General features: G+C 41.2%; 1 protein-coding gene across 1 annotated transcript in view; it reads right to left on the minus strand.

The window, feature by feature from the left end:
* The window catches only part of cacna1g (calcium channel, voltage-dependent, T type, alpha 1G subunit), a 234,277-nt gene that overhangs the window by 22,039 nt on the left and 197,870 nt on the right, over positions 1 to 14,368 (minus strand). Inside the window, 1 exon segment of the mRNA XM_054599520.1 lies at positions 920 to 1,071. Within this exon segment, the coding sequence (XP_054455495.1) occupies positions 920 to 1,071 (152 nt within the window).

The raw sequence follows: 14,368 nt of genomic DNA on the forward strand, positions 1-14,368 counted from the left end.
TGTTCTACCTCTACCTCAGGGTTCTGTTCATTTCTGAGCAGGTGGCTTACAATGTGTTTAAACGATATAAATATTTCTAATGTGAGAGACAAAAGACAAATGCCAGCTGGAACAGCTGCCTGGTGGCGATTAACATATGGGTTATAAATCCTAAGTATCCATAGCAGCCCTTGGTGTGGATACTTAGGACACATATGATTGGTATTACTTTTAGTGTGTACCAGTATTTGTTTTTCTGTCTTTCATTGGCTGTGTAATAATCTCATATTTATTGTTTTGACCTCTCTTTTATAGTTTACCATTGCATTTCTTAGAAGGCTTTTGCAATTCTTAACTTATTTTCAATTTATTTTCTGTTGACCTGAACCATTTCTCGCCCTTGTTTAAACAACTAGTAACGGTGTTTTGAGAGGCTATTTCTTTAATATTGGCATTTTATTATCATTGGCACAGCTTGTATTTCTGACACTATCGGAAGTACTGTGAAGCCATAAACCTGGTGTTCTAGGAAGATTTAAACAAATATTCCAAGGATATTACGCTTTAAAAAACCAAAGCAGATACTGATAGTTTTCAGAAAGCCAATGTTCTGTGCCAATATTCATGATTTTTATGCCAAAAGAAAAATCTAAAACAGTTGTTAGAATTCTGTATTTTTACCTGAATTTTATTTGTGGAATGGTGAAAATACCTTTGAAACAGTTAGAACCAGACTAAACCACTAAAACTGCATTTTAACACAAGATAAATTAATGTACTTGTCTGTCTGTTGACTGAAGCAGTATGCAAACAAACTACATTGTATCCATCATAACAAACTTAGATGTCACTAAGGGACTCCGATTTGTGATTGCAGTGAGTGATCGACAAGACAAACTCTAGGATAAATTCAAAATTATTTTCTCCCCCCAGATCTGACCTTGGGCTGCTGGTAGTGCTCCATGGACATGGTGATGACGTTGAGCCCTATGATGATGGTGATGAACAGGTCCAGGTATTGGCTGGTGCACATCTTGTGGATGAGCAGGCGAGTGGGGAAGTAATCTGAGTAGTAGGGCTTTTTCTGAGCTTCTGTTGGAAGGGGGAAGTAGTGGGGGGAGGGGAGAGGAGGAGGGGAAGGTAGCGTTCATAAAGTGAGATAGGAGGTAATAAACTGGGAAATTGTACAGTAGACCTTCTGTGTTGAGAACTGGAGCCTCCAAAGCTGCTTCCCAAAGAAAAGTGGTTAGTGAAACACAACAACACCCTTCCGTCACTCAAGTCGCTCAAGATGGTTGACTCACATTAAGAATAAGAGATATTTAAAGAGAGATGTGAAAATATTAAGAAGGGGAAGGCGGATCAGATAACGGACAGAGAGAAAGAGAGACTCCAGCCAAGCCCTCCTGTGGTCTGCTGTCATGACTGATCAAATCAAATTATCTCTCCTCTGATCAACAATTGTTTAAATTTTGAGTGTGATGGGAGATAAACAGTGTGATGGGAGATAAACAGCTAAACATGTGTGTGTGTGTGTGTGTGTGTGTGTGTGTGTGTGTGTGTGTGTGTGTGTGTGTGTGTGTGTGTGTGTGTGTGTGTGTGTGTGTGTGTGTGTGTGTGTGTGTGTGTGTATATGAAAGACTCTGTGGAGGAGGCTGCTGTCTAAAGATTTGGCCATTTCTCCCTCTGTCTCTGTGAACGTCATGAGTCACCCCAACTTATTTATTTCACTTCTGTCCTCTCAGGAAAAGAACATAACACAGGGAAAAAGTTTTCCACACTCCATCTATCACTTTGTTCCTCACCTCTTTCCTCCATCCAGAGAGGATGGATAGATGGGCTTTGGGAGATGAGGATGAGGAGGAGAGAGGAAGCTCGCACTATCTATCACATTATCAGTGAAGGAGAGGCTTCGCAAACATACGACACAAACTCGATAGTGCCGACGTCCTTTGGGTGCTCTGAACTCTCCCTCTCTGCCCAATTAGCCCAGGTGTGCTGCTGTGGCTGCAGCTGTGCTCGGCTGGAACGATTCCCATGAGTGTGTGTGTGTGTGTGTGTGTGTGTGCCGAGTGGTTTCCCTATCGTAACTGTGAAACTCCCCCCAGAGATCAGGGAACAAGACAGGAGAGCTGGGTAAGCAGAGTCCGTTAACAGAATACCCATCCATTCCTGATGTTGAATATATATCTGCATCTTTTGGGATTTCAATTTATCTCTTGAGATAAACCCTATCAGGGGCACAGTCACTATCAATGGAGAGCTCAGAATACTACCATAGTGTCCAGAAGTGTGTTTTTTTTTAAGTAAGTGTGGTTTAGTATTTCACCAAAATGTTAGTTTTGTATTTTTGGTGCTCACAGTCAATCACCAATATGAGCTGTCCTGCAGACACCTGGTCAATATTGATTACATGGATTCACTCTCTCTGCTAATCAGTCACCAATACGCCTCCTTGACTTGACTTGGAATTGCTGTCCTGCCTTATTATTCATAATTTAGTCATAATAAATGATGATGTGTTCAAATACTGCTGGGGAAGTGTGTCATCTCTGACTTGTTTTCCAAATAAAACTCAGTATTATATAATAGGTGGCATGAACAAATAAAAAAACATTCCCACATAAAGGCTAGGTAAAGAAAAAAGGAACGTCATTGAAACTTAACACTTCCTGAAGATGATGAAAATGATCCATGAGCTGCTTTAAGGTTCTTTAAAGGGAAATCTCTGTGCAGGAAATGTTAATTATGTTGAGAGCAAATACCGAACAAAATATTGACAAAGTTTTGAATGAATTAGTATGAATATTACGATTTTCAACAGAAACCAGTGTGTTAAACTTGGGTTTGGAGTTTGACAGATGCAACCTTTTATCAAGCGGGGACCTTTTATACTATAGGCTACCTAGTTCCAGGGATTTTGGAGTTTGACCAATGCTAGGGAATAGAAGTCGAGACATCTCAGCCTCTGGTGCTCTTTATTTTAGATTTTTAGATTTTTTTTCTCATAAGCTCCCCAACCTGCATGCATGCACTACTAAATCCCTGTAGTACCCCTTTGAAAAAGAGAAACTAAGAGAAGGCGAGCAGTATTTAAGACATGACTTGTTTAACTGATGGATTAAGTGGTTCGGGAATTTATATTATTCTGAGTTAATCAAGGTATGGAAGACTTTGCTGACTTTGCATTACATTATTAAATCAAACCTGGGTGGTGATCAAAATACAGGGAGGCGCCTTATTAAAATTTCCTATCAAATTCATTAACAGGTGAATGTTAAGAATAGGGATCTGACTGAATTGGGTATTGCAGGTTGAAGAGATTGTTAAGGTTTGGCAGAGGCCTTCACTGCTGCTGACCTTGAAGTTAATTATTCTACATTTGTGTTCAGGGTCATCTTTGCTTAAAGATTATTTTGCGCCTGCTGGTAATTATTCATTTTTGACAAAAGGGGAGATGAACCTGAGTACCGGTGTTGCCGGCTGAACCACAGGGCAGCCAGTGTTGGAGTTTGACTGCTCTTGAGCTCCTACAGAGATGTGCGTGTCAGAAAGTGGAACATAATGTGGCCTCTGGTGTGCTCGGTCTGGCTTATCAAACAACTGCACTAAAACAGGATGACATGCTCCGTCACTTGCTTTATGCTATTCGGCCCCTCTGGTCCTGGAATTGTCTCCGCGGCCAACACTTCCTCATCTTGTCAGCTGTTCTTATTAATGAGGCTATACTATTTTTGATGTTTCACTGCATTAACTAGACAATGATAAAGCCGGTTTAAAGCACCTTGGGTAAGTCTGGCATGTGTTTGAATTGGGGCAGTTTAGGTATAGCCCTTGTGGAATGCAACAGCTTGGTTCATTCACTGGGAGTTCATATTTACGAGATCCTCCATCATCTACGGATGAGCAACCATTATTTTTTTACTCTGTTCTACTTACTGTCTGCAGGTGCACGGCGAGCCACATAATAGCAGTCCCTTTGTTCAACCTCCTCCTTATCTAAAAATGTTGTTTTTAAACTTTTTCTCGAGCATGGTATATCTGCAGGCCTATCTACATTCCCATACAGTGAATACAGGGCCAAGAAAAAGACTTGAATATAGTATGGGATGGATGAAGTAAGTATGGTAGATTGGTTCGCCCTTAATATTATGGATGGGGCAAAGAGGGCGAGACCGAACAAAACACAGGGGATTAAGGGAGAAGAAATGGAGGCAAAGAGAGAGACAGAAACCTTTTGGCTAAAGCTCAACTAGTCTCTGGAGGAGAGGGAAAGGAAAGAACTGAAAGGTGAAAGTTTAGGAAGCCAAATTACACTGCTGCCCCAATTCTCCTGTTCTCTCTTCCACTGCTCTTTTCTCCTCCTCAGAGGGAAAGAGCATGAGCTTCTCTTAATGAGAAATGGAGTTGACGCTGCTCCTGCTTTGAATCCTGCTCGTCTGGCATCGCAAAACATTTTTTCTGATTAAGGTATAGCAGCAGATGGGAAAGATATTGAGCGGAATGAAGAAAGGATTTAGCTCCCACTTTTGCTCACTTTTTCCCCCCCCCTTCGTTCCTCTCCTCTCCACTGATTTGCGGTACCAAACTGCAAACCTCTCTGTAGAGGTTTACCAAGCCTCCTCTCTCCATATTCATCCTCATATGTCACACCAATTCTGTGTACATTTATCAGACCATCCAGGACAATCATCTCATGGGGACTTAGATCTCATTGTGTTAAATAACTGCACGAGATACAATTTCTGGAATCTGAAATGAATATATTTTTTGTTTGTGACAAAATATGTATTCCTAAATGACCCACAAAACCTGTTGGCTGGCATGCTGGGTTCTGACAAATCAGAATTTTTAGTTTTATGTCCACTGGATCCTGCTGTGCAGCGTTGTTGACATGAGTGTCTCACTCTGCTTTTTTTCTCGCTGCTATCTTTATGGATCTTTCTTTGTCGAAGACGTTTTGACTACATTTATTGGCAATTGACTAAAAATCAATATCTACTGATGTATTTCATTTGTTACTGAGCTTGTCTTGAGATAAAGGCTGTGGCAGTGGGCGTGGTCTGCGCTCAGCTGCAGGCGAGAGAGGTGGGGGAGTGGTTCATGGGAACAGTGCCGGGGTGAGTTCAATCAACACGGCTGTAACATGGTGCTAATCAGGCTGAATGTATTTAAGCAGTAGCAGGCGGGAGTTCGAGAGCGACAGTCACAGACGAGGAACGGACTGAGACAGAGCGAAGCCATCAGAGAGGTGGCGTTACGGAACGAGACCGGAAGCCATCAGAGAGGTGGCGTTACGGGAACGCTGGACCGAGTGCGCCCGAGAAGCCGGGCAGCGAAGCGGAGCGCACGACGGTCCGCATTGTGTGGTGTATATTGGATGAAATAAATATACCTTTGTTAAAAACCTACCCACTGAAGCCGTGTCTGTGTTGGGGAAAACCTACGGTAGTCGAGAGTCGGCTACAAAGGCGTATACAGCAAAGCAAAGCAAGAGGCAGGAAGACACTGCTACACCTGCTTCTCTTGATGCGGTTTTAATTTGGCGAACAACAAAACTTACCATTAAAGCCAACATCTGGACTGGAGTCTGTCACCGAAGTTTCTCCCTGGTCATCTATATGGTGTTTAAATACAGCTGAAGTCACAATATAGTTGGTCTCACTGAGATATTTTTCTGTTTCTGTGGTCAAAGTATTACATTTTCGATTCGTACGTGGCTCATAAATCCTACTACAGCAGTCACCCCCAAGCTGCTGCACTGCGATGCTGATAAAATCATTATTTGTATAATTATCATTAAGTCACTGACTTTTGAATGTTCACAATAAAACAGGCCTTCCTAGGCTGGCTCCCTGCACATACTGAGGCAGAGGCTATTTTACGGCAGTTTCTATGGAACAAAAAATAGCAGCTAGCATATTTCATTTTTCATTCCATTTTCTAGCCTTATATTGAAATCATTATTTGGCTCCTTATTAATATTATTTGTTATTTACGATCTATTGAGCAACAACTGAAAAACTGTCCAGTGTCAGTAGGATGACTTTTGTTTTTTTTGTTGTTGCCTGGTGGAGGTGTTTTGCTTGGCGTGGTGAGGATGTTACTCCACTTTCTGCGATCCCTTGAGTTCCAGCTGCCAGGAGCTCTTTTGACATTAAACTTTGTTACTTTGTATCTATAACCGGCTCATGTTTGCTGCAGTGCTCCCCCTTGTGACCCTGTCACTTAGCAACCATGGAAACACATTAGTCTAACATTTTCTTCTCAGACGCGGTATGATACCAAAAGTGCAAAGGAATTTAACGACAGGTGGTTTATATATCATGGCTATGAACCAATCAGATTGCCTGATCTGAGTTTTGCAAACTATATTAGGAATGTGTCCGATGCAGAACAGACGCTCTATAACTGAAATGTTTCTTGTGGACACTGAAACAGTAACGGAGCCACGACTGAGCCGTAGCACAACTGGAATGCAAAGCAGCTGGATCATGTGGCCATTCAGATTTAGGTTTAGTTAATGACATTACAGACTGTAGGAGATCTAAGAACCCCCATTGAAAGTCTGCCTGAGGTCCGACGGACAACAAGAAGGAAAAACTTTGTTAGTGAAAACAAAAGACTTAAAAAAAATAATAATTCCCTGTCCAAAAACAACCCCAAGAGCCTTCCTCCTCCTTTTGCCTCTCTAGTGTACTCACCTTCCTCCTTCGTGGACGCGTACTCTTAGCTCACCTTTGGGGGTGAAGATGTTAAGGGCTGAAGATTTGGCCTGGGAGTTGCTTTTGGACGCGGCCACGCTCAAAAACATAATCCATACATTTCCGAGGCGGACTTTGTTGGGAAATACAGACACAGTAAGGGTCCTCGGTTGTGGTTGCCGATGAGGGGGAAAGGCACAGTACAGCACTATGGCTATACTGTGACTGTGTGGGTGAGCACAGGTTGGGTTGGATTGGATATGTAAAGAATGGGTCTGGAACGGAGCGGACCTACAGCTGTCCAGTATGTGGTGATCACGTGGCGGTGTCTACGGTAGGTTGTGAAGTGGAAAGGATGCTGTGCCAGCTACTCCGATGAAAAGGAGGCCTCACCATGAGTCTCAAAAACAACACGAGACACTATCGCTTCGATTCATTGGTGCAATGCTTTCTGCTTAGCTGGATCTCCTCTGAACGTCTCCGAAGGCTCTATGGGTTTGTAGTTCCATCAGAGATTTACGGATATTGGAATATTAGGGTAAGGAGTATGAATATGTATGGCTGAGGGGAAATGGATGAGATGTAGGGACTTAAAGTTTGGAACCCACATGATAAAAAGAGTGGCTGTGATATAAAGAGCAGGGCAAGGGCCGTAAAAGCAGCAACGGTGCACTTCAAGGTAACTGATCTGGATGGAAATGAGTAGAAATGGTTTTATTTTCTAATTTCTTTGGCAGTAGTTTGGTTGGATGCTGCGGCTGCTTTTATGCCCCCTGTCCTTCATGGTGAATGGCTCAGTAGTAAACCTTGAGACTCAGTGTCTGCCAGGAAAAATGTGTCAATGTTAAGGGACCGGACGTCCAATTTGAAAATCCGGCAAACACTGAGTCTAAAAAATAAATAAAGAGAGAAACATTTGTCAACACAAACAGTTGCTGTAAAACAAGATTTAACTGGAATTCCCGAATGCTCTGCTGCCTTGCTTAAATATCCAGCAGAGAGAGAGACACAAATATAGAGAGAACACAGACAAACGATAGAAAAGAGAAATGAATTAAACTGGGGGACAACAGAGAGGATCAGCAGAGCAGATTGAGGGAGTCCAGTAGAAAACAGGCAAAGAAATAAGGAAACATGACATCATTCAAAATGACAGGGCATGATAACACCTACACACACACACAACCACACACACACACACACACACACACTCATCTGCACTCCTTCACACACACAAAAACACACACAGAGAGCTGGTTCACATAGTAGACTGACACACCTCTTTCTGAGTCATACTTGAGCATGATGGACCAATTGAAATGGGGGACTGAATGGTGAAGGCAGGCGATTGGACGGCGTGAGTGGACGGCGAAGCAACAGGAATAACAGTGATGACAAGGTACAGACCGATGGGAAGCTTTTCAACAGTATAATGACAGTGTTTCGCCCATTCTCCCTTTGTGGAATCCAAGTTTATATCCAGAACAACGATATCAACTGTCAAAAGTCAACTATGACACGCAAGTCAGGGAAGAAGTCCTCGTAAAATGGATAATATTAATATCTTAGCCTACCTTGGTTATGGCTTTCTAACTTTCAAGTGTCCAGACTTGGATTTGGACCCATTTAAGCAATGTTTTACGTGAAAGCAATATGAAACGCCTTTGAAGCAATAAACCAAACATGAATTAGCTAAAATAAATCTTGTTGTTAATCCACTCTGTCAAACATAATCCCTCTAGTCGATCACTAAACAGATTATTGAAACCTACTAAGTCTAGACGCCCCACACAAAATGACTTTTTCCACCAACATGCACTGATTGTTCAGCCTTGACGGTCAGAAATGAGCATAATTGAATATGTCCTGTACCAACTCAAAACATCCATCAAAAACAGAGTTATCTCTCTACGTCTCGTATGTTGAAGTTTGCTTGGAAAAGGCAAAGAAAATACAGAAAATAGAAAAAAGGTAGTAGGAAACAGGAAAGTTCAACTGAAATGTGCTGAACTGGATAAATAATTCCCACTCACCACACACCACATGAATTTATCTGAAGCTTTGCTGGTTTTGTTTTTTGCTTTGCGAGTGGCACAACTCTAAATAAGATAAAGTTGTCTGATGGCTGGTCCGATGGTCCACATCTTTGGTCCTGACTGAATATCTCAGCAGCTAGTGGATGGATTGAAGTGTTCATTTTGTCAGCTTTTTTTTGTAAATTGAGTCTTATGCCGTGGTTACACTTGTCTTTTGAATGCAACTTTTGACATCCGATCATGCCAGGAAAAAATTCTTGGAAGGTCTGTACGCTCCTAGAACAGATCTTTCTCACATTTGGAGCCGATCCTTTGAGACTGCATGCTAATGTGGCCTAGCTCACATTGGGTTGGCACAAAAAGACACATTGAAAAGTGTAACCACGACCTTAGTCCTAGTCCTGTGTCAAATGTCCTCGTTAATTTTTATCATATTTAGTCCACCTCATCCTGTCAAGTTTGAAACAACTAAGAGTCCAAGCATTTCACTTTTAAACTGTAGGAGAAAAGTGTAACTATTTAGTAGTACAAGAAACTGAACTGCTGTAATGCGAAAAGAAAACTGTCCATTGTATTTTGTCAAATCAAAGACAATAAAGATACATTTTGGAGAAGCCTCTGTCTTCTAAACTACATTTTAATCCTGTCTTTTTTTTGTCAACAATTTTGCATGTTAATATAATATAAATTAGTTTTTAATTTGGTAGGTGCCTTCTCATCGTCTCGTCTTTGTCATGAAAAAAAAAGCTTGTTGACGAACATATTTAGTCATAGCTTTCGTTAAGGAAAATAACACTGACGGATTGACATGAAATTTATGATATTCATTGTCCCCAAATAATAAAGCCTAGCGACTTGGGTGATCCCTTGTTTTTTCCTCTACTGCACCACCAATAGGTTGATATTACTTGATTTGAGTGAAATATGTGTAAGACTTGAACTTCTAATCTGCTGCCACCACTTGTCCAATAATTTATGACCCAACTAACGCCATTCCAATCAGTTTAAGTTGCACATAGTGTCAAGTGTTAATTAGCTAATGTTAGCATGCTAACACACTAAACCCTATGCCTGCTAAACATCAGCATGTTAGCGTTTCAACATGCTGTCTTTAGCATCCAGCTCAAAGCGCCGCTGTCCCTTAAGTACTGCACTGAACAGAGAACCCCTGCTCAGTAGAAATGAAGGAAAATTCAAAGTCCATGCCGTGGCTCTTTCATCACTACATGGAGAGCAGCAGGGCAGCACTACAGCACGACTCTGTCTGCCTCTCTGCTCTGTGCCGTCTCTCCTTGACATTTCTGCAGATGAAATATTCATAGAGAAAAAGTTTCCCAAATGAAACATTCATGCCGTGCGTTTTTCGGGGGCATTTTTTCCAACAGCTTTTCAATCACACTAACTATATACTGTATGTTGGTTTTAAGCAATTATTAATGTTACAACATTCCTTTCTGTTGAAATGAATGAGCTTTATTAGTAATTATATTACTTTCGATTTTTTCTTTTTTCAGGCATGTCAACATCGTCCATTAGTTTCTGTTTCTGTCACCTACTCAGTACATATCCATCATCAGTCCTTCGTGCGCGCATTGTTTGTGAATTAACTAATATATCTAATGTCTCCAGGAGGCAAATTTGCTTCATTAGCTTGCTCTCCGGATGAAGTAACAATAATTCATCATGTGGTGGAGTTTGACTTTACTGTTGCAATTTAGGATGCTGATGTGAAACCTCGACACACACCCAGCGGCGCTCCCCCAAGCAGTTCCAGAAACATGGCTTCCATTCGCCGCTGACCCCCAAAAGTTATGAAAGATTCATCACATTTGACTCTTCACGTAACACTGTTACCTACACCTTGTGGCATTAAACTTTTACACCCCTAGATCTGCGTCTTTGAGACTTTTTTTTGCCAATGTGTGTCACTCTTACTCTGTTCCCCCTCTCCTCTGAGATTTTTTCCCCCACCTCTCCCTATCTCTGTTATTCGCCCTCTCCCTAAAGGACTGGTGTTATTAATTACATCTCTAGAACAGAGAAACAGAAGAAACGGAAGAAAGAAAGGGGAGCAATGTGAAACTTCAGTAAGATTCATCTCTGTTAGCTCTGACCCAGATACAGCTAAGGATTGGCACCGTCTGGCTCATGTGTGTGTGTGTGTGTGTGTGTGTGTGTGTGTGTGTGTGTGTGTGTGTGTGTGTGTGTGTGTGCGTGTGTTTGTGCGAGACTGTAGATGAAGAACAGCTATTCATGGAATGTCAAGCTGCTCCGCATTTACCCACACTTATGTTTTTGGATGTCTGTGTATGTGTGTTTGTGTGGTGCCGCTGGTGAGGAGATGATCCTATTATCCTCATGTTGCTGTTGACTGCTGGCCGTGTAGTGACAACAGAGATTAACAGCACAACATATGAGAGGACTCTGTTTACCGACCTCAAGGTGATGAGGATTTATGAATCTACGTGGAGAACACAACAGTCACATTGTCCACATCGGCTGCTGACTCCACTATCGGCACAGTTGTAAGCTCACTTTCTGCAAATGATAACACCATTATGGAAGTTTAAAGCCCTATTCTATTTTATCACTGACTGTAGAACTGACTGGCCTGAGACGTAAAAAGACTTATGTGGCTTAGCGTAACATTTACATATATTTTGGTGGACTTAAAAAAAAGGTTCAAAAGGTCGGAAAACTTTGCAAACCTCAAAGTAAATCAGACCCGCATTTGGGATTATTAAAGTTTCAAAAATATATTTCTTTCTATGGTGAAGTCTATAATCCTAAATGTTAGACTGGAGTATTCTAATTATGTTTAATATGAGCAGATGTTGTCAGGTAAGTTAAGTCAGTTCGTCACTTATTTTATTACTTGGTCAATATTCATATTTTTGATTTGCATTAAGACATAAAATGCACCAGCAAACATAATGTGCTAGTGTTTCAGTGAATAGTATGCTACCTAATAGGCTTGTTCAATTTGAAAACAGCTTAGATCTGCAAATTTCCCTGTGCTGTATCTTTACTCCACCATGGCCCCTCAACTGAATGTGGGAATGAACATCTCATGGAAAAGTACTTTACCATGAGAGGTTAAAGATCACTATCAAAATATAAAAGACAGTTATTAGCTCTTCTTCCTTATTGTTTCCTCATAAAACATTTGCTAAGCCATTTTCATTTGGAATTGCTCATTGTTCACATCAGTGAACCTAGCTCTCAGTCTTTGCCCCTGCCTTTGCTGGCCCAACGCTACGTTTCTTGACATGATTGCCAGAATAACATGAGCGAGTGCACGATACATACACACTGACTGAGCATAGAGCAAGTGACGCTGTTCATGGTGCTGAAGTAGTAGACAGATTTGAAATTGCGACTTTTTTGAGCCATGCCGTTTTTTGTTTTTTTTCAGTTTTGTCTAGGATCTATAATATCACCTTAGCTATATTATATAGCAACTAAAATAGTTGTTTATGGGGTGTTTTGCTAGTCGCAGGGGAATGAAACGAATCGGGTCTGTTTCCACTTGTTAGGAAAATTAATAAATCACATGCTGGTGTTCCTAGTGTTCAGAAACTCCACAGGGTAGCTTGAAGCTGTTTGATTGGTATCTTAACAAATTGGTTCCCATTAAGCTGTGTAAGACGCACTCGCACATGGGCAATGTGATGCTGAGTCCTACAGATGGTTTCTTGAAAGGTAGCCATGAAAGAATAAGACAGCTTTTCCAAAAAATGTTATTTGAGGAAGGAAATGCATTCAGTGTTATTTTGTCTCAAGGATACACACAATTTGTTTCAGTGAGAATAAAATGAATGCAAACCTAACTGTGTTTGTTTATTTAAAAATGAAAAATAAACTCCTCAGGTCAAGTTTGAGGTCTTGCTTCCAATGCGGTCGCTGGCTTTGTGCAGTTAGCTTGGTAACATCATCACAACATGAAAAGAACAGCAGGGAAGAGCTGTTGTTGGACTCTGAGTGGGAGGCTGATTTACAGCAAGTTGTAGGAATAAGTGCAGGCTCACTATGTACTGTACTTGAAAATTGATTAGCACAAAATAAGTGGCCTCACTATTTTACCTTGCACCGCTGGCAATCAGCAATTAAATACACAACACACGGCCACCAAGAGAGGTTATGAAATCTGGGGTCAAAATGATCCAGTTCAAGGGTAACCATCTTGAAAATAATGGCTGCATACAGTGTGACGGCCACAAACAGTAAATATGAAGATGACCACACTGTTGGCAGTGTTTGAGCTTTATATGTTGTTCTGTCCATGCACATGTACTCCTTGTTAAGATGACTTTTTGGGGCGAGATGTGATGAGGAAGTGTTGTGATGGAGTGAATTCTATGTGTGGGCTGACCCAGCCAGAGCTGCCTGGGCTGCAGTGTGGATCTGTTCAGCCGGTTTGGGAAGTTGAGGGCCATCTGTTAACATGGCAGAGCCACAGTTCTCTGACTGGCTTATTGGACGAGTACCAGGATGGCACACACACACACACACACACACACACACACACACACACACACACACACACACACACACACACACACACACACACACACACACACACACACACACACACACACACACACACACACACACACACGCAAATAGAAAAATGTAATTCATCCAGTTCTCGCATGTTTTATATGATGTGGACACCCTCTAATTAAAGGCTAAAAGCTAGTACTATGAACTCAACGTTTTTCTTCTACTTCACTGTTCTACTACTCACAGTATTTCCTGCACTGAAACTTTTGGAGTGAAGACAGTACAAGGTGGCATCTTGTACAAGGTTAATTGTTGTTTTCAACTCTGTGTCCTAGAAATGATTTTTGTAGGACGTCATATTCAGTGGTTAAGGTTGACGCTATCTATGTCAAAAAAACAACTAACATACAGGCAGTTTATTCAGTGATAGTTCTTGGGTGCTTCGACTGTTTGGGACGTCTGCAAGCACACCTTCTGATTAGTAAATAAGTTCAGCAGTTGAACAAATGAGGAGAAGAGATGTTAATTTACTGTTAGGCTATCATTAACTTTATCTGTAAAAGTGCGCCCTGACAGATAACTGATAAACACATCTCCATAATTTGTATGCAAATGTTGCACTGACACTGAATGTACCTCCTAAATGCTCAGTGATACCATATTTCATTTGTTTTCCTATCTCTTGCAATAGAATACCTGCTCCCAGCAAATAAACAATGATTCAACTTATTTTTATAGTTAACAACTGAAGGCACTTGGATAAAATAATATATATATTTTTTAAATAACCTTAAATCTTAGAGACATATTGTGTTCTGGCTTGATGTGAAAAAAGTCAACATACAACATTAAGTTAAGCCAAAAACACGATGTTCCACTATCCTAAATCAAAGGGATTTTGTTGCCTGAAACCTAGCCACACACAGAACTCAGGATGTGAACACCAGTCTCTGGTGACAAAGTTTTGTACACCCACCGTCCACCCTGACCACCCACTTGCAACATCCAGGCAGCACAAGAGTGTGGTGCTTCAAACCGTTCCAACCAAATAGAATCCTGGCAGCAACTACGCTTCCCACAAAATGGAACTGGCAAAACAAATCAGTAGCATGTAAACACAACTTCTGTCAAACAGGGTTGGATTAG

The sequence above is a fragment of the Anoplopoma fimbria genome, chromosome 5 (assembly GCF_027596085.1).
Source record: "Anoplopoma fimbria isolate UVic2021 breed Golden Eagle Sablefish chromosome 5, Afim_UVic_2022, whole genome shotgun sequence".
In the NCBI taxonomy this organism is placed as follows: domain Eukaryota; kingdom Metazoa; phylum Chordata; class Actinopteri; order Perciformes; family Anoplopomatidae; genus Anoplopoma; species Anoplopoma fimbria.